The sequence below is a fragment of the Phodopus roborovskii genome, unplaced genomic scaffold, assembly GCF_943737965.1.
Source record: "Phodopus roborovskii unplaced genomic scaffold, PHOROB, whole genome shotgun sequence".
NCBI lineage: Eukaryota > Metazoa > Chordata > Mammalia > Rodentia > Cricetidae > Phodopus > Phodopus roborovskii.
The window spans coordinates 1703027-1730379 of NW_026126618.1; the positions used below are offsets into that span (position 1 = coordinate 1703027).

Genomic DNA, 27353 nt, shown 5'->3' on the forward strand with positions numbered 1-27353 from the left:
GCAGCTTGCTTGTCATTTTGACATATGTTGAGATCTCCAGTGAGGTGAACTAGAGTGGAGTAGGAAAGAAAGCACAGGCCGAGGCTTGGGGGAGCATACCTCAGTGTTGAGAAGCCTGTTTGACATGCTTCAAGCCCTTGGTTTGATCCCCACCTGACAGCAGCCAAGTCCAGATCATGTTGACATATGAATGTGAGAGATGGAGGACCCCCAACTTTGGATGTAGAATGCTGGCTGGTGTGCACAGAGCCCAGAGTTCTATCTAGGCTCCACGTTTGAAATGGGAAGGCAGGGTATGGTGGTGCATGCCTGTATTCCTCATGTGTGTGCTGTGGAGAAGGGAGCTCGGGAAGTTCAAGACCGCTTGCTACACTGCAGGTTAGAGGCCAGTATCCGCTAGGTAGAAGATGTAGGCTCTCATGCCCTTCATCTCTAAAGCTGGGTTCTCACCAGGGTTTCTCTGTCCTTTCTTGTGGGTCCTGGGAACCGAGTCCTCTGGAAGAGCAGCCAGTGTTCTTCACCACTGAGCCCCCTTCAGCTAGTTCCAGGTTTTTGTTTTGTTTTGTGTTTTTGGTTTTTTGAGACAGGGCTTCTCTATATTGCTTTGGGGCCTGTCCTAGAACTCACTCTGTAGATCAGGCTGGCCTCGAACTCACAGAGCTCCACTCACTGCCTCTGCCTCCCAAGTGCTAGGATTAAAGGCATGCACCACCATTGCCCGGCTTCAGGCTTTATTTCTGTAATTACTGGGGCAAAGTTTCCTTTTGTCCAGTGTCAGAGTGGGAGTTGGTAAGGACTGGTTTTTTACACTGAAGTGAGGTTGGAAACCAGTGGCAGGTTTGCAGCCAAAGGTCACCTTGGCAGTCATGTGAGAAACAGGGCAAGAGAAGAAACAAAAAACCAATGAAGAGCCTTAACTACCCAGGTTAAAAAAATATTAGCAAGGTAGATAGATGCTTGAGTTGCCAAAAGTCAGTTTCTGGATGTACTTTGAAAGTAGAGCCAGCATTGACCGCCAGATAAGATCCGGATTAAGAGGAAAGAACAGTGACAAGATGGAATTGTCACTACCTTCATTGGAGATGCCTGCTTCGGGGGTGGAATTGTCACTACCCACACTGGACATGCCTGCTTCGGGAGCAGGCCAGCAGAGATTGGTTTTGAATATGTTAATTTCGATGAGAGTTCTTTATGAAATGGAATGCCCCATGCCTTTTTTTATTTATGGCCTAATTTAGACTGCAACTGTTTAGTCTGGCAGTAACAGTGGAAGTGTTTTTGTGTGGTTATCTTTTGGTTTATGCGTAGATGATTATTATCACAGGATGATTGTGAGTTGAAGTTTGTTGAGGCCATTCAATTGGCTTGAGATTCCCCCCCCCCAACACCCAAATACTTCACTCCCCCCAACCAAACACTTCACTTTGCTACCCCACCCAAATACTTCACCCCACCCCCACCTCCACCAAGTACTTGAGTTTGTCCCTGCTTCCTGCAACTAGGCTGTCTATGTCCCTTTAGTAATGATCATCTCTACTCAAGCTGCACTTTACAAGGACACTTTCTGTGGGCAGTTTGAATGAGGCTAGCTGGTCTTTACTGATGCTTATTTCCAGACTTGTTTGGCATCTATGTATGTATTTACATACATACATACATACTCTCTCTTTCACACACACACACACACACACACACACACACACACACACACACACACACAGAGAGAGAGAGAGAGAGAGAGAGAGAGAGAGAGAGAGAGAGAGTTAAACTAGTTAAATTTAAAAGTTAGACTACTTTGACCTCCATAAAGCACACAGTATATAAATTGCTTGTTCTCAATATATTTTTGGTAGTTTTAAAAAATTGACTGACATTCAGAGAATTTAGATTAATTTTTTTTGATGATACATTGGTTCTCTAACACACTTATTTTTTCAACCTTTTGAAATTCTATTTCTTTTTTGTTTATGAGTGTTTTGCATCCCTGTATGTCTGTGGACCACATACCTGAAGTATTCCTGGAGGTCAGAAGAGGATGTCAGATTTCCTAGAACTGGAGTTACAGATACTTGGGAACCACTAAGTACGTGGTGGGAATTGAACCTGGGTCTTCTGGAAGAGCAGCTAGTCTTTTAACTGCTGGTGTATTTCTCCAGACTCTGTAATACATTTGTGTATGCAGTCATAGTCTATTACTGGAACACTTTCTGGTTTATGAGTTATTTCTTCTTTTCCCTCTCTTCCTCCTTTTCCCTGTCTTTTTCACTTAGAGGCAGGGTCCATCCAGTACCATACCTTAGGCTGACCTGGAACTCACTTTGTAGCCCAGTTTGGTCTTGAGCACAAACAGTAATTCACCTTCCTTTGCCTCCTGAGTACTGGCAGTACTGATGTGAGCCACCACACTAGTTGGATTATTTTTCACAGGTAACATTTATGCTTCAGTATCCTCTGAAATGAAAACTACATTTGTCATTGATTTGGGCAGTTAAACTGATATGATAATTTGTATTTTTAGGTTGTTTGTTTTGTAGAGTGAATTTATTTATTTAATGTTAAGTTATTCAGCCTTTATGTAACCTTTATATGGCATAACTATCTGGTTTTTATTAGTGTGTTTATATACACTAGAAGTCAACCTGGTCTACAGAGTGAGTTCCAGAACAGTCTCCAAAGCTACACAGAGAAACTCTTGTCTCAAAAAACCAAAACTAACCAATCAAACAAACAAATAAATAAAAATGGATGTAACCTGTTGTGGTGGCGCACGCCTTTAATCCCAGCACTTTGGAGGCAGAAGCAGGTGGATCTCTATGAGTTCAAGGCCAGCCTGGTCTACAAATACTGTTCCAGAACAGGGCTATTAAACAGAGAACCCTGTCTCAAAAGACAAACAACAAAATTATAAAACAAAAAAGCAAAACAAAGACAAAAAACAAAAGCAGGACATGACACAGCAGAGTAATGGCAGTGGTCCAGAGGCTAAGGGATTTCTAAGTGGTTAATTTGTTTTCAGATGTCAGCAGGGCCTGCCTGTAAGTAATCTGGTGTGACATAGATACAAGTGTGTTTGTAAGCACATCACAGCTGAATATTTCACTCCTCTCCTCTTCCTTCCCTTAAATTTGCCCCCTTCTGTGCCCCCTGTGTTCCCATTCCCTACAGCGACCCCTGCTGGCTGTGGTGGAGATTGGTATGCTGTGAATTGCACAATCACCTAAGTGAGTACCAGAAGAGGCTAAGAAGCCCTGGCAGCTGGCTGCTTGCTCTCACCAGGAATAGGGACCCTTTGTCTGAATATCCTGCCCAGGTAATAATTCTGTTCCCCAGTTTCCTTTTCCTTTCTATTAGCATGGATTGTGCCCCAGGTAAAGATAATTTCATTTTTTTTAAAACATAAAGATAATTTCATTTTTTGAAAGTAGGTAGCTATAAGTTATGTGAGTCCTCTTTTAGACTGTCTTTTTTTTTTTTTTAAACAAGATTTGGCAACTCAGAAATTTGTAACCATCCTTTTCTAATGTTGCAAAGGGAGCCTTATAATTTACAGCTAGCTATTTTGCAATAGTAATTAGCATTTGATTTTTTAATGGGCACAGCTTCATAGTTTAATGTGATTATTGAGGTCTGAAGACTTTTTATCATAAAAATGTTTGGACAACTTCTCATTCTTCACTGAAGGCCTTAAGAGTTTATGTTGTGTTTAATATTAATTGTAACCTTTAGCCTTTAAATAATCATAATTGTGAAATGGAACCAGTTTGCAGCTTTGCAGCCTTTTCAACTTTCCGTTCTTCTGTGTCTCTTTTGAAGATTCATTATCAGTGTAGGGCACCTAGTCCCAGCTAATTGGGATACTCAGATAAAAGGGTTGTGGAGTCAGGAGTTAAAAAAGGCTAGACTGGGCAGGGTTTGCATACACAGACACATGAGGTCCAAACAAATGACAAAAGAGTAGCTCTGGTGCAATTGTCCAGCTCCTTACATAGTTGCCATAGGGGTGATGGAACAGTTAGCAAGCTTGCTTCCATTTGCTGCCATTCAGCTGTTATTTTGGCACCATGGCCTGGCCCATTCCACATCCTTGCCCATCTTGACTCCATTTAGGCATTTAGGAATCTGGATCTCACTGCAAAACTGCCAAACTTTTAGACACTTTTGAAATTCACTTAAGTGTTTTGGTCATTGAGGTTTTTTTTTTTTTTTTTTGGCATTCAATGATGATTCTGATTTTTATATGCATATCTAGTGAATGGTCTGGGACCGGGCTCATGAAATGCAGTCACACTCACAATCCATTGCATTTTCTCCATTGTATCTCTTTAACTTACATTTGCTCTGCTCAGTGCTTATCTTATTGGAGATGAGGCATTATGATTGTATTCTATTTGTTGTTGTTGTTGTTAAGATGTTTTTATTTTGGGATCAATATGTAAAAAAGATGTATTTTCTTTAAATATGTATGAGGGTTTTGCTTGCATGTTTGTTTGTGAACCATGTGCATGCCTGGTGCCCATGGAAGCCACAAGAGAACGTCAGGTCCCTTGGAACTGGACTTACAGATGGTTCTGAGCGGTCACATGGGTGCTGGGAGTGAGCCAGCACCTTCTGTAAGAGTAAGCGGTGCCCTTGACTGCTGTGCCTCTCCCCACAGCTGTATTCTGTTAAACCACTTTTGTGCATCATTTCTCAGATTATTTCTAGGTTTAGTTCTTGTTCATTCACCTCCCTGGGTTTTTCTTTTCTTCCCAATCTGGGGATGGTCTCCAGGACCAAGTGCACGCTAAGCTTTACCAGTAAGCCCTTGAAAGTTTGTTTTTGTTTTTGAGACAGGGTCTCACTAAGTTTTCAGACAGGTAGGCCTCGAACTGACTTTGCATCCTAGGTAGATCTTGAACTTGTTAGCCTCTTGCGTAGCTGAATTACAGGCTCGGGCCACCAGACCCAGGTGAGCTCCCCCCCCCCCTTTGAATCAGTCATGATTCCTTTTTATTAAATGGCCTTTACATTTGTAAATATTTACTTATTGTATTTATGTGAGTGTTTTTCCTATGTGTATGGATGTACACTCTGCCTAGTGACTGTGGTCCCAAAAGAGGCAGTAATTCCTGGAACACCGTTGAGACAGTTTGAGCTGTCATTTAGGTACAGAACTGGGTCTGGGACCTCTGAAGGAGCAGCAAGTGTTCTTAGCCACTGAACATCTCCAACCTGATGCTGCAGCTTGTCTTCTGGGTCTGAGGTTATGACATAGCGGACTATTTAGGACACATTTAAATATCTGCTCTCTCTACCTAGATTTAATTATCATTCTTGTATCAGTTTTTTCTTTTTTCTTAAACCAAATGTTTTCATTTCCTTCTGGTTTTACAGTTCTTTGTTCTGTCCTTAGCACCTATTGTTAGAACTGTTTCAAATGTTAATCTTACTTAATTTCTTGCCAAATCTTTTGATGGTTCATGTTAAAGTTTTAAAGAAAAGCTTGTTTTATAATACGTTTCCCCGAAAGAATTTTTTCCCCCCTCTCTCTCCTGAAACAAGGTCTTTCTACATAGTCCTGAGTATCCTGGAACTCATTTTGCAGACCAAGCTGTCCTCAAACTCACAGAGATCCAATTTCCTCTGCCTCCTCTGCCTGTGGGGTTTTGCCAGGCTGACAGTTCAATAGTCTAGATACCCAGATTTTAATATATGGTCTATTATTTATTTTTTTAAGATTTATTTATTATGTATACAGTGTTCTGTCTGCATGAACCCCTGCATGACAGAAGAGGGCACTGGATCTCATTGTGGATGGTTGTGAGCCACCATGTGGTTGCTGGGAATTGAACTCAGCACCTCTGGAAGTGCTCTTGACCGCTGAGCCATCTCTCCAGCTCCAGGTCTGTCTATTTTTAATGTTAGAAACATTGTCTTTTTGTTTTGAAAAAAAAAAAAAAACAAAGCACACAAGCAGAACAGGATGTATGTGTGCATAGAACACAGCTCATGGTTTATGGGATGTATGTGTGCATGGACCACAGCTCATGGTTTATGGGTTGTATGTGTACATGGACCACAGCCCATGGTTTATGGGATGTATGTGTGCATGGACCACAGCTCATGGTTTATGGGATGTATGTGTGCATGGAACACAGCTCATGGTTTATGGGATGTATGTGTGCATGGAACACAGCTCATGGTTTATGGGATGTATGTATGCATGGACCACAACCCATGGCTTATAGGATGTATGTGTGCATAGAGCACAGCTCATGGTTTATGGGATGTATGTGTGCATGGAACACAGCCCATGGTTTATGAGATGTGTCGAGCGCTATCGCCTTGCCTGCAAGAACGATGCTCAACAACAGGATTCTTCTGCAGCTATGTTTATTGCGCGGCTCATTACAGCAAGTTGAGGAAAGACCCCGAGGAGGAAAAAGGGCTCTGCTTATAGAGAGGAGCTGTGTCCATTACTGACAGTTGCAGAGGAGCTGTGTCCATTGCTGACAGTTGCAGCCTGCAACGGTCGTAACGGTCACCCCATGACATGGATTGCACATCCGCGCCTTGCTGGCTTATGGACAGGAAACCGGCACCATCTTCGGAAATGGCACCGGTGGCTCTCTACAGAGATGTATGTGTGCATGGACCACAGCTCATGGTTTATGGGATGTATGTGTGCATGGACCACAGCTCATGGTTTATGGGATGTATGTGTGCATGGACCACAGCTCATGGTTTATGCCCCAGCGTCTTCAGTGCTTTAAGTACTTACACTAAAAACCTGGCTATTTTAAAGGTAAAAGATTTATATGATCTGAAGAAAAATGAGAGTAAACCTGGCTATTTAAAAATTGTTTGATTTCCCTAGCATTTCCAAAAATAGCCATGCTGAGCAGACCCTGTGAATTGTGATTGAAAAGCCAAGGGGCTGGAGAGGTGGTTGAGTGGTTAAGAGCACTGGCTGCTCTTCCAGAGGACCTGGGTTCAATTCCCAGCACCCACACAGCATCTCACAACTGTCTAACTCCAGTTCCATCAGTGTCAACACTGTCACATAGACACACATGCAGACAATACACCAGAGCACGTAAAAATAAACAAATTTAAAAACAACAACAACAAAAAGGAAAACCAAGTGGAGAGACATTTTCTGCCATGGTGTAGCCACTGGTAAGGTTCCATGCCCCTGTGATCGTCTCTCACAGTGTGATCGTCTCTCACAGTGTGATCGTCTCTCACTGTGTGATTGTCTCTCACAGTGTGATCGTCTCTCACAGTGTGATCGTCTCTCACAGTGTGATCGTCTCTCACCGTGTGATCGTCTCTCACAGTGTGATCGTCTCTCACAGTGTGATCGTCTCTCACAGTGTGATCGTCTCTCACTGTGTGATCGTCTCTCACCGTGTGATAGTCTCTCACAATGTGATCGTCTCTCACTGTGTGATCGTCTCTCACTGTGCCCCTGTAAGCAACCATTATTAAACTCACTGAGTCAGCAAAACGAGACGTGAAAGTAGAAGAGAGAATGGTTGGGAAGGGCAGGGAGTAGTGAGTGGGAGGGAAGCAAGCAGGAGATGTGAGGTGAGTAGGGTCAAAGTATGTTACATGCGTCTTCATGAAGCCCAGTGTGCTTAGGTAGCGCATGCTGCCTGTCTGCCTCAAGTGCTGGGGTTAAAGGCGTGTGCCACTGCACCTGCCCAGTTTTATTTTCTGTATGGCTAAACTTAATCAGTTTTCAGTGCAGCAGTTATTTGCCTTTTCCGTGTAAAACACTTAACAGTTTGCAAAAATATGGAACTGCCGTATGGAAAAAAGTTTAGTTAGGCAGTTGAATATGTGTTGTGAACTTCTCTGTAAAACCTAGGCTTTCATGCTGTACTGTGCAATACTCATACAAATGTTTGTAATTCCAGCTCTTACTTGATACGGTTTTGAAGATGCAGGAGCTCTCTAGAAGAATAGTGCAGGTGTGACCCTAGAACACCCACAACAGTCAGAAGCGTGCTGTATGAGCATTTAGATTACTTAAGAAATGCACATTCACTGATGTCATCTTAGAACAGTGTCTTGGGAGTGGGTTGTAGCGATGGGAGAAGATGGCAAAGAGAAGGGTGAGCTGTCGGAAGAGGGAGGGAGTGTAAGCCTATGTTCTAGGATTCTTTGCTTCGCTTTTTTCTCTTTTTCTTTTTTTGAGAGGTTGGCGGTGTAGACCAGGCTAGCCTGACATTTCTGATCCTTCTGCCTCTTATCTCCTAAGAATTACAGGCATCAGCTTCTAGATTCAACTCTTTTTCTTTTTTTTTCTGAGACAGGGTTTCTCTGTGTAGCCTTGGTGGTCCTGGAACTCATGCTGTAGACCAGGCTGGATTGAACCCACAGAGATCCGCCAGCCTCTGCGTCTGAGTGCTGGGATTAAAGGCGCGCACCACCCTGCCAGCTTGTAATATTCTAAAATTGATGCTGCACCCTCACATTATATTTAGCTAATATGCTTTGTTTCTCAAATAACAATCTCGTGTTGTTTTAGCAAATAAACACCTATATGATTATGATACTGGAAGTTTGTTTTGTGTTTGTTAGTTTTCATTTTTATTATATCTTTATTCAGGTTCATTCATGCTTATGTTGGGGCACACGTGCTCCTGGAGGCCAGAGACAACCTGTGGGAGTCGGTTCTCTTCTTATACCATGTGGGTCCCAGGGAAAGAACTGCCATGTGCTTAAGATGTGCTCCCTTAAGCAATCCTAATCTTTGAGTATGCCAAACTTTCCCTTGTTGTCCCTAAATCATTGCTTAATGCAGCATTTTAGAGTATAATTGTGCACTGATTATAAAATATAATTTAAATAATATTCACTTGCTTGTACATTTTATTGCTGAAGATTGCATATTTTCTTATACTACGAAGCTAGTAAATTTGTTTTCATCTATTTTGTGTGATCAAAGAAGATACTTATTATCTGCTTTTGTTTTTAAGTATTTTAAAAGTTTACTACATTAAAAATGTGGTAGGTAGGCTGGAGAGATGGCCCAGAAGTTCAATGCACTCCCTGCTCCTGCATAGGACCTGGGTTCAGTTCCCAGCACCCACTTGGTGGTTCCCAGCCATCTGAAACTACAGAGTTCCAGGGAATCCAGCACCCTCTTCTGTCTCAACAGGCACTAAGCATTAATGTGGTACACAGACATTCATGCTGACAAAACACTCATGCACATAAAAAAAAAAATCTTTAAAAATGTGATACATTTATATTAATATTTGTCTGTTATAGTGGCAGAATACATGACTTGTGTACACTTTATTTTAACAGGTGTGTGGGTGTGTGTGTGTGTGTAGGTTAGAGGACAATGTGGTGGAGTTTATTCTCTCCTTCCACAAGTGAGTTTCAGCTGCTAAACTCAGGCTGTCAGGCTTGGCATCCAGCCCTGTCACCCGCTGAGCTGTCTTACTGACCACACACTATTTCTTTTATTCCCCCTAATTTTTACTTTACATTTATGGCTGTTTTGCCTATGTGTGTGTCTGTGCACCACAGGCCCACAAATGTGCCTGGCACCCATTGGAAGCCAGAGGAGGGGGTTGGATCCCCCAGAGCTGGAGTTAGAGACAATTTGCACTGTCATGTGGGAATTGAACCTGGGTCCTCTGCAAGAGCAGCCAGTGCTCTTAACTACTGAGCCATCTCTTCAGCCTGGCCAGATAGTTTTCACGCAAGCCATTTTGCATGCTATAATGCTGACAAAGAAAAGGAAATGAGTAAGAGCTTTGCCGATTTTATCTTTATTTTATGGTGTGACTCCCTTCTGTGAGGCCATTCCAGCTTTGACATATTTGGGCCAGGCAATTTTCCTTTGAGTTCCTGGTAACATGCCTATTTAGGTTTTCACAGCCCACTCTTCACTTTCTGTCTTCCAAATATTCACAGGGTTAAGTCACAGGGCTAGGCTTCTTGCCCCTCCCCCATACTTCAGCTTTAAAACATTTATGTAGCTTTTCAGATATTTAGTGATTATTCAGTAAGCTAAAGTAATTTACTTGACTTGGAATTATAGTCCAGTACTATGCCCCGTTCATTGGTAATGTTCACGAGGGCTACTGTACTGTAGGGACCTCAAATGGAACTTAGGAAAGAGACTCAGCAGCAACACTTGGGAAAGTGTAGGCTGACATGTCACTCTTCCATACACTTATGGACATCTGCAGGTCCTCTTTCAGTCTCACTCAAATGTGGCTGAAAAACCATTTTCCTGAAGCATGGTATTAGCTTACTGGTAAGCATTTGTGTGTAAATGAGTTATATGTAAAATAAGCCAAATGTATGGGTACTAGAACACACATAGCTTAGACTACACACTGGTTACTTAGTGTAAGAAGCCAGCTGCCATATAACTGAAGTGACAGCTGCCTGTGAGTCTCCATCTTACTGACAATATTTAAAGAACGAGCAATATTAATGTCTTCTAGCTTAGCTTCAGAGCTCAGCAATTTTAAAGTCCTTTCGGGAAAGCAGGAGCTTCTGACTTTTCCCATTAAAACGGCAGTGGTAGCAGTCATAATTCAGCAAAGGCTGATGGGAAGACAAGGAATTCCTAACTGGGTATCTGTCTAGTACCAGGCGGTTTATGTAGCACCTACCTGTAAGCACTAATAAAGATCAATTTAGTTTATTTTCCATTCTACAGTTGAGCAAAAGGAGCGTCAGAAAGGCAATACAGTTGTAGCTGAACTGGGATTCAGACCTGTTTGTGTCTCATTTTCAGGCCCAGGCTCCTGGCAGAACTTTACCTTTATTATGAACCGAAGCAAAAACAGAATTTACTGTGAATTACATATATTTTGATCCTTTCCATCTTTTACCTTTTGCCAGGCTCTTCTTTTTGTGTTCTGTTGAAGTTTGTCTTTCTGAAAGTTCTAAATACTCCTTCCAGAACACTTAAACATACTGAGAAGTATGATCATGAAGAACTAAGCCTCCCCCCCCCAACTGTACGTTGTTAGTTTTGATGTGTGCTCATGAGTTGTTTGGGTTCTGGGTTACATAGTGAGTTCCAGGCCAGTCAGAGCTGCATGGTTCTCAATAAAAAGGGTGAGGGGCTTACTAGTTTTGTAGAGGGCCCAGGACCAGTTCTCTAGCACCCACATCAGGAGGCTCTCAACCACCTGTAACTCTTTCAGGCACCTGCACATACATGGTACATAAAGACTCATGCATGCACACATATGCACACATACAAAGTAATTTTTCTGGGTTAGCAAGATGGCTCTGTAGTTATCACTGGCTGCTCTTCCAGAGGACCTGGGTTTGGTTCCCAACACATGGTGGCTCACAACCATCTGTAACTCCAGTTCTAGAGGATCTGTATACCTCTAGAGTCTCTTTGAACACCAGGCAAATTCATAGTGCCCATACATGCAGATAAAATACCCATATAAAATAATAATTAAAAAAAAAAACCAAACCCCAGCAAACTACACTTAAAATGATTTCCAGAGATAAACAGTTTTTCCTGATTTAAAAAAAAACAAAACATGATTAGAGAGTAAACACTTAAGTGTGCCTGGTAACCCATATGTGTAATGTTTCTTGTCTATCAGGTATGCCACAGATCAGTTGATGATAAACTCTGAAAGCTAAGCATCTGAAACATATAACGGCATAGGCCTGAGTGTGTAGCTCTGTTGGTCTAGTGCTTGCCTAGCATGTGTGAAGTTCTGGATCCATTCCACATGAACTGGACATACTGATGCTTGCCTATAATCCTAGTATTCATTCAGGAGGACCAGCCTGGGCAGTATCAAAGAAATTAAGTTTGGAAGTTTTATAGATTGAGAATCTGCTATAGTCTAGAACAGTGCACCATAAAATAAGTGATAGGAAACTATTTCTTAGAAGTATTTGCTCTTAATGTATAAGGGAAAATATTTTTGTGTTTCAGAGTGTAAAAACAGACCTCTTCAAGTGTGGATGTGGAAATGCCATTTCCTCCTGTCCCTAGGATGCAGAGCTCTCTATTGACTTCCCGGACCCCTTAAAGAACTGGCATTTCCTCCCTCAACTATGCAAACACAAGCAGGAGAACTTACAACAGGCTCAGGGTGTCTGATCTCATGTGGAGGTCTCTGATCCATTTGGAGTTGAGTCTTGGGCAGGGCAATAAGTTGGCTCTATTTGAATTCTTTTATGTGTAGACTTCTGGTTTAACCAGCACCCTTTTTGAAGATGCTGTCTTTTTCTCAAGTGTGTATTTCTGGCTTCTTATCATCGTTAAAGCTCACAAACCGGAGTGCCTGATTTAGTTCCTGGCCGTAGCCCTTTGTATGTCTGTGAGCATGTTATTTAACATTTTTAAAAGTAAAAAAATACTTCATTATTTCATATGTATGGGTTTTTGCCTTCACGTGTGCATGCCTGGTGCCCAGTAAGGCCAGGAGAGGGCATTGGATCTCCTGGAACTGGAGGTGCAGGTGGTTGTGAATTGCCAGGTGGTTGCTGGGAATTGAACCGGAGTTCTCTGAAGGGTAACACCAAGCCATCTATCCAGCCCCTTATTTAACTTCCAAATGACTCAGTTTCTCCACTTAAATTTTTAAAAATTTGTTTATTTATTGATTTACTTGCTGTGTGTATGTATGTGCATGTGTTATAGAGTGAATGTGGCAGGTAGAGGACAGCGTGCAGAACTCGGTTCTCATCTTCCACCATGTGGCTTCCAGACATTGAACCCAGGTTCTCAGGCTTGGTGGCAATGCCTTCACCTGCTGAGCCATCTTGCCAGCCCAGCCTCTCCACTTTTAGGATGCAGGCTGTAATTATACACACTTCAGAGAGTTACTAGCTGAGATGAAGTCTATACAACTATTCAAAACAGTCCTTGACGGAAGTGTCAACTTCTGATAACTGGTGCTGTTGTTACAGTGCAAACCATCCGGAAGTAGGCTGACCGCTTGGAGTAGTTGGGAGTGTTTCTGAGTCTTTTAGCTGGCAGTCTGTCACTGTGTCAGAGAACCTGACACAGGCTACGTGGGAAGTACTTAGCTTTGAAGACTCAGGTCCAAGTGACTCCGGATTGATCCCTGGCTGCATCACCAGGTGCAAAGGCAGGAGAATATGTTGGGAACAAGCAATTGAACCAGGAGTAAGAGAGAGTGGGAGCGGGAACAAGAGAGTTAGCTAGATCAGGGGTGAGGGGAGCATGAATTAGTCTGTCACATGGTGGACTAACTGGCCCTCATCTCGGTTCTGGATTTTCCAGGGTTTAGAGAAGTCAATAGAGAGTAGTCCCCCCCTCCCACCCGACTTGGTGGGGGTAGAGTGGGAAATGAGGGTAAAGGGAGGAAGGCAGAATCACCGTGGAGCTGCCTGAAAATCTGTCTCTGAGTTCTAAGGTGACTTCAAGTTATGAACAAAGACCAGAAGCTTCTAGATGCTGCTCCAGGACAGGTAGAACCTGAGATAAAAAACTAACCTTTGAATGTCCTTGCAGATCTTGAAAATACTTTTCCTTTTATCTTGATGACCTTAATCCGGAAGGAGTTGAAAGAGGATGAGTATGTTTAAGGCTGATCAAACTTGTATTACCAGCTTTATGCAGCTACTCCTTAAATGATTGATTTGCCTGTGTGCAGATTTCAGCAGGGATCACATCTGAAATTTCAGACAGGCCAAACGAGAGCCCAGCTGTCAGGGTTTTCATGTTTTTAGCCTCTCTCTCTCTCTCTCTCTCTCTCTCTCTCTCTCTCTCTCAGCAGCTCTAAGTCATTGTGATGCTTCTGTTAGGCCCTGCCTCTTTTGTCGTTATTTTGTTTTGTTTTGTTTTGTTTTGTTATGTTGAGGCATGGTCTCTCTGTGTAGCCCTGGCTGTCCTGGAATTCTCTCTGTAGAGCAGGCTGGCCTCAAACTCACTGAGATCTGCCTGCCTCTGCCTCCGGAGTGCTGGGACTAAAGGGATTAAAGACCTGTGCACCACTGCCCGGGTAGGTCCCACCTCTTCAGTGTCTCAGTATCACACCATGGGAAACATTCACCATCCAGACTATAGTACCACACCATAAAAGAGAAGTAGAGGACTGGAGACATGGCTCAGAGGTTAAGAGCACTGTCTGTTCTTCCAGAGGTCCTGAGTTCAATTCCCAGAAACCACATGTTGGCTCACAACCATCTGTAATGAGATCTGGTGCCCTCTTCTGGCTTGCAGGCACACATGCAGACAGAACACTGTATATTAAAAAGGTAAATATTAGTAGAGTTTGCTTGGTGGAGGAAGATCTAGGCATTCTGGGACTTGAGATGGCAGCCTGGTAGGCAGGCAGCGGTGGTGCAGGTCTTTAATCACCTTTAATTCCAGCACTTGGGATAAGAGGCAGGCAGATCTCCGTGAGTTTGAGGCCAGCCTGGTCTACAGAGGGAGTTTCAGGACAGCCAGGGCTACACAGAGAAACCCTGTCGTAGGTAGGTAGGTAGGTAGATATCTATCTAGATAGATAGATAGATAAGAAAGAAAAGAATGATGTTCCTAGAAGCTGCTGTTGGTCAGTCTGGCAAAGCTACTCCAAAGGGTGAGATGTGCTTAAATATGTGTAACATGCAACTTTCCATCCTTATGTAATTATTCACTAGTTTCTGGTTGTTCTTGAGATTGAGTACTAAATTCTGAATGTGGAATGTAATACTTTTATGACAGTGATTATTGGTTTTGGTCTCCATGAACATTGACCTTCCTAGTGCTGACAAACAAATCACAGCTGTCAGGACCACGGCCCAGGTCACAGACTTAGGGTACCCCAAATACCATGTTCCAGCATGATGCAGTTTCGTGAAGCATTTGAAGTAAAGAAAGCAAAGAAAACCTTAAACCAAGACACATAAATACATTTGTGGAGACACTAGGTAGGCAGATTACAGCAGAGTGGAGGAGATCTCTGCTGTAGGCTGGGCATGATGTGTGATGACATGCTTAGTCTTTGGGTTGGTGGAACTGAGTGGTCTCTGTGCATTCCCATGGATTTACCCAAGAGTTACAGGGCATCAAGTGAAACACAGACATGGACAGTGAATGGATGTTAGGAGGCTTAGCTAGCCCAAGATAATTTTGCTCCCAATGGAATATTCCAGTTCTCCACAGTCACAGTCACAGGGCTTTAAAAATACTCATTCATTATTATTGTGTGTGATGTGTATGCATGGGTGAGAGGCGCACTGGTACCACATGCTTATATGAAAGTCAGAGGACAATGTCGTGGAGTCCTGTCCTGCCTCCTGTGTGGAACTGTAGTAAAGGGTCACAGCATTAGGAAGCTTGAGAGCTACTGGTCTAGAGAGATGGCTTAGCTGTTCCCAAAGACACTAGTTCAGTTCCTAGCAGCCACATCAGGTGGCTCACAGTTGTCTGTAACTCTCTCTCTCTCTCTCTCTCTCTCTCTCTCTCTCTTCTCTCTCTCTCTCTCTCTCTCTCTCACACACACACACACACATACACACTTTACAAAAGACTTTAATTTATGATTGTACTTGTATATATGTGAACTGTGTTTGTGTGAATGCATGAACACATGGCGGGGGTGTGCTTGTGGAGGCCAGCAGAAGGTGGTGGATTTCTTGGAGCCTGAGCTACAAGTGTTTGTGAGTTGCGTATTGTAGGTGCTGAGATCTGAACCCCACTCCTTTCTCCCCCATCCTGTGTAAACTCTTATAACACATTCGCTATTATATTAACTTGTTTCTAATTAAAAATACCAATAAAATGCACTGTTGAAGTACCTTAAGCAATATGTTAAGAAGCAGAGATGAAATTAAAAATGAAAATAGGAAAGGTCCACAGATAACTCGTATAGATGCTTCATTGCAAAAACTGTTGGTTGCAAAGCCATGTGAACAAATCAAACGCATGGTAGGCAAGCACTTGACCATTGAGCACATCCCCAGCCCTTAATACTTCAAACCTTTAAAGAAATCTTCTTAGAAAAAGAGATAATAAAGAGTTTTAATTACGGGTCAAGGTTTGCAGGGTCTTAGCCCAACCATAGAAGGCTGAGCTGGGTCTGAGGAAGGGTAAGTACACAGCTTGCCCGTTCCCCCGCTACCCAGGATCCTGGAGACAGTCAGTCAAGCAGGAATTCATTTATTGCCCCATAGCAAGCATCTTTTAAAGCAAAAAGCTGCAGGTCAGGATAACAGCCGGCTAATGGTTTTAAAGGTCAACCTATGATGGGCTTAGGCGCCCTATGCTTTACCTACTGAACAGGAGCCATTCGTTCATGCAGTGACCTCATTTGGTTTGACCTTGGCAACCAATCACCCTTTTTTGTAAACATCTCAGGACTCCGCCCTCTTGACTTCCCCTCGGCGCCATCTTTGACTGGTTCATGTGCCTTTCAAGGTTTATTGTCCTTTTCGCTTCTAGCACGTTCATAAGTACTTTGCATTTCCACTATCTGAATTCCTGTTGCTAAACCTAGAAAGGACAGTAGTGGGTGCTGCTACAGTTAACGCAGAGTTTAAAATGCTCGATTTTTAAAGAAGTTACCTCGAGGACACTGGAATCAACTTGTAAGTGGAACTGTGTAATTTGCTCCTGAGAAGCTTACAAACACTATGTATGTGCCAGGGTTTATTTCTGAAGTACTGGGTTGGTTTCCAATGCTGGGAGTAGCCAGGTGATGTGAGAGGAATACTGGGACCTTTGAACATTGCTCTGAGGACGATGACTGACATCTGCTGCCATGCCAGCTGCTGTTAGAAGGTCCCCTCAATTCCCTTACCTTGTATCTGGATTAATAGCATAGCATCGCCTCTCCTCTGTGATGGAGTCTACAGTGAACAAAATGGTAGGGCCTTACATAATGCCTGGAAACCAGTGGTATATACTTACTACATTTTCATCCACTTTGACAGGTAGTAAGAACCAGCTGTTTATAAGAATATGCCCCTAAATTGTAGACTTAATATCAGGGAGCTGTGGCTATGAGAGATCAAAGCAACAATGAAAGACGGTGGACATGGGTAAAATAAATCCAGTCAGTGTGGTCTTCTGGTATTTAGTGTTGCTATTCCATTTTAATATTCTGTATTAGCTAGGGTGTGGGGTACATTAACTAACACCAAAATAAATGTAACTTATGTTTTCTTTCAGATTCACCAAAAACTTGTCTCCTGACAAAATCAACCTAAGCACCCTGAAGGGAGAAGGAGAACTAAAGAACCTGGAGCTGGATGAGGAGGTGCTCCAGAACATGCTGGATCTGCCTACATGGCTGGCTATCAACAAAGTGTTCTGTAATAAAGCATCCATCAGGGTAAGGTGTCTGAGGAGACTTCTCCTCATGTTGTCCGATTTTGTTTCTTCTCTGCCCTTTAAAATAAACATTTAACCTCACATCATTCCATAAGGAAGCATTTTACTCCTAAAATTTACACAGAAAATAGCTGCCTAAATGATCATTTATCCCTTATGAGTGCAATTGAGGTAGTATATTAATAACTTGTTTTTATGTTTTGTTTAAAACAATTTTATCGATACTTTAATACAATTAATTTGTTATAAATTAACTACTTCACTTTGGCATAAATTCAGTGGTAGGCCTTCCCCCTCAGGATTCATTGTCAATTGAAACGATTTAAATTTATAATACTTCATTTTAAAGGTAAGATTGATCATTTATTACTGTAGACATCATGGTATTTTAGAGTGTTATTTCCTTTTATGAGTTTCTTTGTAATTTTGAGAATTACAAAGGATTTCTACTTACTTTATTATTGTTAACATTGTTCAAATTATCCTACTGACATTTGTTTCTAATCTTATGTCATTACGTATAACTTCTTGCTGTTAGAGACCAAGCTTAGGTTGAGAGGTTGCTTGGGAGAGACATTTCATGCGAATGTGTGTTTTTATTTTTTTTTAAAATAAAAATAAAGTTTGTATTTCCTTCAGAAAAGTGTTCTGTATCCTTTGGTATTCATTGTTAATTTGGGTCTATGACCCAAATATTAACAAAGATGTGACTGGGTATATTTGAAACATTGTCTCTTTGTTGTAGTTGGCATTTTCCATCAATAATTTGAATTTATTTTGAAAAGCTGCAAAAATACTGGTTGGAATTCTAAGGTTAAAACAATTAATAAGCAGAACAGTTATGCTTTACTGGAAAAATTTTAAAGTATGTAATTAAAATGTATCTTAAGGACTGTTAAAAATGTAAGTTATTTAGATAATTTCAATGATTTTTCCTATGTAACATAGATACTCAGATTTCAATAGTTGAATAATTTTTAGAGAGATGTTGCTGCCTATCTTCTATATACAGACATGTCTGTTGATTAGTATTTCATATTAATTTTTAATAATTCGTTTTAAAGAAAAAAATTTTATTTGTAGATTCCATGGACAAAATTGAAAACACATCCCATCTGTTTGGTGAGTACTGAAATTGTTTCAAAAATAAGCATTTACACGTGTAAATTAACTGTTCTATAAATATTAGTATTTTGTTTCTTGGACTTTCAATCTATTTTTGCTCTAATTTTGGGGGGATTAATTTTTTTTCTGCTGTTATATGAGAACCTTGAACTTTAAATTTAGAGGGATTTTAAAGTTTTTATTTCTAGAACATTGTATCCAGTTGGCATATTGCATCTTGTAATTCTTCACTGACGTATTATAGAATTACTTCAGTCACACTTTCTGTGTGTTTGCTCTCCTTGGTCCAGTAAGTTTAGTCATATGCTCTATAATGTACTTCACTGTGTAAAGAAAATTGAGTAAATAGATAGATCATTTAATCCTTTTTTAACGTAACTTGTTTATTGATTCTTTGGGCATTTCATATCATGTTCCCTAAGTGCACTCACCTCCCAGTGCCACCCAGATCTTCCCCTCAGCCTTGCAGGCTCCCCCAAAAGAAAGTAAAAAAAAATCAAATCAGATGAAAGCAAGCAAACAAACAAAAGCAAAACAAAACAAACCGCTTCTCTGTCTTTTTCGACTCTCCATCACGTTTGCCCTCGTGACGTTGGTCTTTTGTCCAATCAGCTTTACTAGCAGATTTTCATTGCGGTGAACCCTTTAAGTGTTGTTATCTGTGTGTGTGCCATGGCGGGCATGCGGAAGTTTCAGCTGGAAGCCTAGGCTGTCCACATTTTGTGGCAGGTGTTTCTAACTGAGCCATCCTTTTTACCAGTCATTTATTCCATAATGTTGGGGTGGTGTTCTAGACTGAATTGGTGTACTTGAACGTGTTAATTCCTACCCCTAGCCTAGCCTCATTAGATAAATATTGTTTATAAAACCACCTGTTTTGTTTGTTTGTTTTATTGTGACAGGATTTCTCTGTGTAGCCCTGTGGCTGTCTGGAACTCACTGTGTACACCAAGGCTAGTTGTGAACCCACAAAGATCCGCTTGCCTCTGCCTCCTGAGCGCTGGGATTAAAGGTGTACACCGCCACTGCCTGGCTGAAATCACATTTTTTTTTTTTTTTTTTTTTTTTTTTTGAGCTGAAGAAATGTGTATTTTAACAGAGGTTGACTGAACAAATAAACAGTAAAATAAGACAATTTCAGATAGTGATGCATGCTGTATTTAAAATATAAAAGGATGTTCTAGATAATACTCACTATTACAGGCATTAGATACATCTCAAGAAAATAACTATTTGGAAAAGATAACTCTCCTCTTATGGGAGTGTTTCCTCTGCTCATTTCATATTTTGTTTAGTCTCAGGATAAGACCTTTCGATGCAGTTCAGTCCCATTCATTAATATGTACTTTATCGGTAATGAGATGATACAAATGGGACTAGAGATTATGCTTCCATCAAACCTAGTGGCCTCATCAGTTAGTGGCTGCTTCTGTGTTTTCTCCCCCAGACCCTCAGAGTGTGTATGTAACCTTTCCCTCCAGGGTATCAGTGCCTCAGGGAGGACTCAATGCTTTTTTCCTGTTCGCATTTTTACAGTTGTTTGCTTTGTGCCTAAATAAATGAAAGAGAAAATGCACTTCATGCTTCCACAGTGCACATCAGTGTCTGACTCCTGAATTTCTTGTTAGTCTCTAGATAAAGTCGTCATGGAAATGAGTACGTGTGAAGAGCCACGAGCCCCTAACGGTCCATCACCAATTGCAACTGCATCAGGACAGAGGTAAGCCATGCCCTCTGCTCTGTGTGGCTGTCACAGTGTGTTCCTCTCTATGGCAGTGCTCTTATCTGCAGCAGCAGGACAGGAAGAATATAAATTTCTTTCACCTCAGATAGCCTCTGCTTACGCCACCTCCTTATTACAGCCTCCACAGTTAGTTAGTAGCAGGTTATTTTTAAGATTCATCATTTCTCTTGATTATCATATTGTTAAATAGTAATGAATAGCCAAGGGCAGTGTGGAAGAACTTAGGTATTCTGTAAGTCAGATATCTCTTAATTTTTTATTCCTATAGTTAATCGTGGTTTCACTTGCCATGTATTCAGTTAGCTGTGACTGGTGACAGTCTAAAAATACTATATGGAAAACTTTGGAAATAAATAATTCATAAGTTTGAAAATCTATTCCATTATAAATGTCATGAAAGAATGAAATTTAGCTGCAGATACGGATCATTCTTTTGTCCAGTGTGTTTGTGCTGTACAGGCAGTTAGTCCTTCGGCAGCTGCCTGGGTCATCTGTTCATCTGTCAGGTATCAGGGCCTTGTTTTACCTAGTAATGCTCACAAAAATCACAATATATAAGCTGTTTGTTTTATTTACTCTTATTGTATAAACCTACATATTTTTTTACACTGTTACTAGAAGGGTGTGCTAAGCAAAGGATATTTTGACTTGGGGATGTCGCTCAGTAGATGGAATATTTACTTAGCATGCTCCACGCCCTGGATTTATGCAGTATTACATTATAACATATGACTGGAATCCCAGCCGTCAGGAAGCAGAGGCGGAAGGATAAGGGGTTCAGGGTCACCTTGGCTGCCTATTTGAGATCCTGTTTAAAAACAAAATTATCTTAAGAATATCCATATTCTCATAACTTTTTTCCCCTTGGTTTTTCAAGATGGGGTTTCTCTGTGTAATAGCTCTAGCTGTCATGGAACTTGCTCTGTAGACCAGGCTGGCCTTGAACTCAGAGATCCACCTGCCTCTCAAGCGTTGGAATTAAAGGCTTGTGCCACTACTGCCCAGCCTCTCATAACTTTTGTTACCATGTGTTGTTATACTTGCTCTTTGATTATTCAGGCAACCACTAGGGGGTCTTAGAGTATTAATATTTCTTTGCACCTCATTTCCTATGAGCTTTTGTTATTCCTAAAAGTTAAATGATGTGGTAGGCAGAGGCAGGTAAATCTCTATGAGTTTGAGGCCAGCCTGGTCTACAGAGACCTTTGGGTGTACTATAAAATTGGTATCTTGGCTGGTACCAAGCACTCGAGAGGCAGAGGCAGGTGGATCTCTATTCTTTTGAGGCTATCTTGGTGTACAGAGTGAGTTCCAGAACAGCCAAGGCTACACAGAGAAATCCTGTCTCAAAAAACTGGAAAAGGAAGAAAGAAAGAAAAAAGATAGTAGCATGTGGACTATTTCATAGAGCTTTATTGAAAAGTTGAAATAGATTTTTAAGAATAACTTGTTTATGGGGCTGGAGAGATGGCCCAGGAGTACTTGTTGCTCTTGCAGAGGATCCAGATTAGATTGCCAGCACCCAAGGTCATGCCAGCTGTGCATGACCTTCTGAAATTCATGCTCGAACATTGTCTGGCCTCTGTGTACTTACATACATATAGGCAGAATACTCATATGCATAAAATAAAAGTACATCTTAAAAATATTACTTGTGTAGGAGCCGGTGAACTGGCTTACCAGATGAGGGCTCCGGGATGCACACGGGAAGGAGAGAGCCAGCTCAGGCTGACCTGTTGCTCCCCGCGTGGCGTGTCTCTATGATGTCATCCTTCCCATGCTGAGATGGTGGGGGAGCTGTGTTCATGGGCTGTAGAGCTTAGATTTGGACCGTAAGTGACAGTGACAGGCTGTCATGTTAACTTTATAATTTCTCCTCTGTCGAGAAACTTTTGAGATTTTATAGTATGGATTCAATGTTATATTTTGTAGTTTCTTTTTAGATTGGTTAGCATCTGAAAGAATTGGAGAAAGATGAGTAATACTTATGATTATTGAAAGAGGGAAAGAAAAGTAGAAAAATGTATATAGTAAGACTTATTTCTTTAGAAATGTGAGGTAGATATTAGGGAATCGCATATGTGGACCTGTGTGAGACTATTAGCATCATTTTAATGACTTTATTTTGTTTTTGTTTTGCCCAGTGAATATGGCTTTGCTGAAAAAGTGGTTGAGGGAATCACTGTCTCTGTGAATTCCATTGTCATCAGGATTGGAGCAAAAGCTTTCAATGCCTCCTTTGAACTTTCTCAGCTCCGAATCTATAGTGTCAACACACACTGGGAACATGCAGACTTGAGATCTACTCGTGTTCAAGACCCACAGAGAGGAGAGGTAACAGTCAGTGATTGGCAAGATGGTTCAGTGGGTAATGGTATTTGCTGCTAAGCCTTATGGCCTAAATTACATCCCTGGAGCCACAGGATAGAAGGAGAGAACAGTCTCCTGCTGAGGCACACACATGCACACGTAAGCACACATACACACAAAATCAATTTGAAAGACAACTGGATGGCTTGGCAGCTAATTCTTGATGCTGTTGCTGAGTTTGGTTCCCAGGACCTCCTGTATTGGGAGACTCACAGACACCTGTAACTAGTTACAGGGGGAATCTGACTTTTTTCTGGCCTCTATAGGTACATGCACATATGGTACACATGCTTATACTTAGGTGTGTATTTACTGTCTCTCTCTAAAATAAAAAAATAATTACATTTATGGTTGTTCAGAATCACATTGTAGTGGATTTTCTCTTCTGGACTTATAAGTATGCTTTCTATTATTCTAAATAATTTAATTATACAATGTTGGTATTCTAATATTTTACTATATACACCTTTCACCTTATGGAAGTAATTGAAAATTTGCGTGTGTGTGTATGCCTCTGTATGTATGTCTTCGCAAGCACGTGTATATGTGTGTACGTACATGTATGTATATGCATGTGCGAACATGTGTGACTATTTGTGTGTGTCTATGCCTATATAAGTGTCTATATCTTTGCAAGTGTGTGTGTCTGTGTGTGTGCATGTGCGTGTGTGTATGTATGTATGTGTGCACCATGGCATGCATGTGGAGGTCGTAGAACGACTTTGTGGAGTCACATGTCTCCTATATGTGTGGGTTCCAGGGATGAAGTTCAGGCCGGCATTTCACAGTAATTGCCGTTAGCTCCTTTTGAATTTTATTCAGACACTCTTTTCGTCATGATTCTAGTGCTGCTTGTTGTTTATGCTGTTTCCTAAGGGAAAGTGCCACTGCCATACAGGTGACTGTAACCCTGAATGTGTGTTGTTGAATCTGGTGAAGTCACTGCCGTACAGATGACTGTAACCCTGAATGTGTGTTGTTGAATCTGGTGAAGTCGCTGCCGTACAGATGACTGTAACCCTGAATGTGTGTTGTTGAATCTGGTGAAGTCGCTGCCGTACAGGTGACTGTAACTCTGAATGTGTGTTGTTGAATCTGGTGAAGTCACTGCCGTACAGATGACTGTAACCCTGAATGTGTGTTGTTGAATCTGGTGAAGTCGCTGCCGTACAGATGACTGTAACCCTGAATGTGTGTTGTTGAATCTGGTGAAGTCGCTGCCGTACAGATGACTGTAACCCTGAATGTGTGTTGTTGAATCTGGTGAAGTCGCTGCCGTACAGATGACTGTAACCCTGAATGTGTGTTTTTGAATCTGGTGAAGTATACAGGTAGCATGGTGAGTACTTTTAGAATGTCACAAAAATTAGTTGGGAAGCTACATTTTTCATTTGCTTTCATAAATGTACACTTCCTCATTTTGCGTAAGTATGCCCTCCTAATCTCTGTTTTCTCCTTAGGTTCTGACATTTAAAGAAATAAATTGGCAGATGATTCGAATTGAAGCAGATGCTACCCAAAGTTCACATCTCGAAATTATGTGTGCTCCTGTTCGATTAATAACCAACCAGTCAAAAATTAGAGTCACCCTTAAAAGAAGAGTAAGTGTGATTGTCTTTTTGGTTCATGTGTTAGTGTTAAAATAGGCAGGGATGGTCGGGTAGAACAGTGACACTGGAGGGATGTATCAGACAGTGTTGACAGATGGAGGGAGCCTGGCGGCACAGTCAAGTTTGCGGAAAGCTCGCATAGTTATTACAGCACTCCTCATCTGGTAGATGAGCATTTAAGTGCGCAAAGGTTTGGTTTTTATTTATGTTTTTAATAATTTATTTTAATTTTATGTGCATTGGTGTTTTACATATATATATATATGTAAAGCTGTGAGCTGCTGTGTGGGCGCTGGGAATTGAACATGGGTCCTCTGGAAGAGCAGTCATTTCTCTTAACCGCTGAGCCATCTCTCCAGTCAATTTTTTCTTTTTAAGATTCAGATATTTGTTGACTAATTATTATCTTACAGTTTCGTTTCACAGGCTGGGAGTGTAACTTGTGTAGAATGCTTACTTAGCATGAGTAAGACCCTGAGTTCAGTTCTCAAATACAACCAGGAGAAAAAAATGAAGACGTTGAGGAGGAGGAGGAAGAAGAAGAAATTTCTCTTACTGAGTTTTGCTCTACAGTGGTTTTTTTTATTGGTAGCCAACACTTTAATCTTTAAGATTTTGCTGGAAGGGAAGGTATGGTGGCACACACCTTTAGCTCAGCACTTGGAAGGAAGAGTTCCAGTTTTAGTTACATAGAGACTCCATTTCAAACAGACATAAAAGATGTTGCTGATAACTTAGATAAATGAAGAAACTAACATTCTGAGTATTGGAGCCTAAGAGTCCACTGGATATGGTGATGAAATTGAATGAGGAGGTGATACTTTCAAAAACAGGCCTAATTAAAGACTCTGCAATGTGCTTTGTGTCAGTATCCGGTAAATCGTAATTCCACTTTCTCAAGTAGAATGAGTTCAGTTAATAGAAGTGGTTATGATTTGTCAACCACACATAGAAATTATACACATGTTATATAACTTCAGAAACTTGTCAGTCTTTTTTAGCTATCATCTCTAGCTTTGGGAAATTTTCTATCTTACAGAAACTCAATAAATATTTGTTACATTTTCATTATTATTTATCTCTCAGGGATGGGCACACATGCCATGCTATGAGTGGAGATCAGAGGATGATTTAGGGATGTTGGTCTCTCCTTCCACTATGTGGGTTCTGAGCTTTGAACTCAGGTCATTAGGCTTGGTGGCAAGTGAGTTTGCCTGCTGAGCCATCTTGAAGGCCTAAATACTTAATTAAATGGAGGCAGTATCCATACCCACATTTAATCCTATTAAAAACTTTATGCTTTTAATAAATGTAAGTGTGTTATATTTTATTCTTGATTTAATTTTCAAAATCATTTTTATTACAGTTAAAAGATTGCAATGTCATTGCAACTAAGTTGGTTCTAATACTGGATGATTTGTTATGGGTTTTAACGGATTCCCAGTTGAAGGCTATGGTGCAATATGCAAAGTCTCTTAGTGAAGCAATAGAAAAATCAACAGAACAAAGGAAGAGTATGGCTCCTGAACCCACACAGGTATGCTACAGAGTCTCAGAAAAAGACAGTGTGTAACTCAGTATTTCCTTTAGATAATAGTGTAACACTGAAACCAAGTATCTTCTGTATCTAAATCAGTTACAGTATAATGTTATCTATGGCATTACTGTGTGTCTAGTGCTTGTTTTGTTTGGAAGTCTTTGTACAGGGCATAGAATGATTGGCAGTGGAGAAGTATTTGATGGTGTAATGCTTGTGTGTGCACTCCGTGCGAGCATGGAAGACAGCAGTATATTGGGCCTCCCGCTTCATGTCCCTGCACCTTATCTGCTGTGATAGAGTCTCTCACTGAGCTCACTGCTAGAGTGGCAGTCAGCCCATGTGAGCCCATCCCTTCCTTTCACGGTGCTTGTAGTTGGCAGTACCCCACGTTCATGTGAGTGCTGGAGAATTGAACTTAAATCTTTGTTCTTGTGTTATAGTAAGTGCTCTCATGCACCGAGTCATCTCCTCACCCAATAATCCTGTTCAGGAGGAGAAATAAAATCCGTTTAAATTTTTTGAGGTAAAGGGAAATAGAAATAAAACTTGGGTATCATAAGAGAAGGCATTGAAGGCTGGCAGCATAGATAGCTATAACTTTTTGGAGATACAAAGTTGAAAACAAAACTTCTGTTGGAATTTTCTGTGGACAGTGGTGGTTTGAGGATAGGGAATCAGAACTATCAATTTATCTGAATAAAAAAGCATTTTTTCTTCAGTCGTTACCAGTATTAAATTCTGATTGCTAATACATAAACATCTTAGTAGAAGGGACATGGAAAATTCTGATGGGTAGTATATTTGATTGTTTTGTTAAAATTAGAAATAAATTTCGTAACTTCCTGTTGTAAAATTTTATGAGCTGTTATAAAAGCATACTTCTATGAAGTTTTTTTAACAGTAATATCTTTCAGCAATCTAAGCTCATTGGTGATGGAGCTTGGTGCATGCAAGTGGCGTACATTGTAGGGTTTCAGTGGCGTTCACGTTGGCAATGTTTACTGCCTACCTCCTCCCAAGCGCACATAGGTACCTGTTTCAATGGAAAAAACAAATATGTGATCCTGCTTTCCAGAACCTCAGGATGTTACAAAGATAAAATACAAATACTTCACTTCTACGTAAGCATAAAAGGGAAGGACTGAAGAGAAGAGGTTGGAGGAATGATAGGAGCACACAAGTTTCAAACTGATGTTTTGCAGCATTTGGAGAGATTTTATAAGGAACATATATAAGGAATGGGATTGTGCCTTAAAGTGAAGAACCAAGCTTGCTGAACCATCTGTAGGATCCAAGTTTGGATCCCCAGCACCCACAAAAAGGCCAGATGTAATGTGAGCATCTCTAGTCCCAGTGCCCCTGTACCAAGCTTGGAAGTGCGGACAGGAGTGGGCAAGATGGAGGCAGAGACAGGAGAGTCCGGAAGCTTGTGGGCAGCTAGCTTGGCCTTCAAAGAAAGATCTTGTCTCAAATTAATTAGGTGGAAGGTGAGGTTATCCTCTGACCTGCACACACACTGGCACAGAGACCCTGTGTTCACACAGCACGCACACACTCTACACTCAGTTCCTGAGCTTTCTACCTTAATGTGCTTTTTATTTCTTCTGACCGCCTGAGAATGTGCTTGCTTTGGATGTTACACGTGTTCTCTCGTGCCAGAATTGCACTTACCCTACTTAAAAA

At 41.2% G+C, this 27353-nt stretch overlaps 1 protein-coding gene across 1 annotated transcript in view; it reads left to right on the forward strand.

Moving 5' to 3' along the window:
* Positions 1 to 27353, forward strand: part of Bltp3b (bridge-like lipid transfer protein family member 3B) — a 65812-nt gene that overhangs the window by 7118 nt on the left and 31341 nt on the right. The window contains exons 2-7 of the mRNA XM_051206337.1: positions 17120 to 17282; positions 18365 to 18403; positions 20035 to 20126; positions 22295 to 22484; positions 23981 to 24121; positions 25497 to 25667. Coding sequence (XP_051062294.1) covers positions 17120 to 17282; positions 18365 to 18403; positions 20035 to 20126; positions 22295 to 22484; positions 23981 to 24121; positions 25497 to 25667 — 796 coding nt within the window. The remainder of the gene's footprint in view (positions 1 to 17119; positions 17283 to 18364; positions 18404 to 20034; positions 20127 to 22294; positions 22485 to 23980; positions 24122 to 25496; positions 25668 to 27353) is intronic.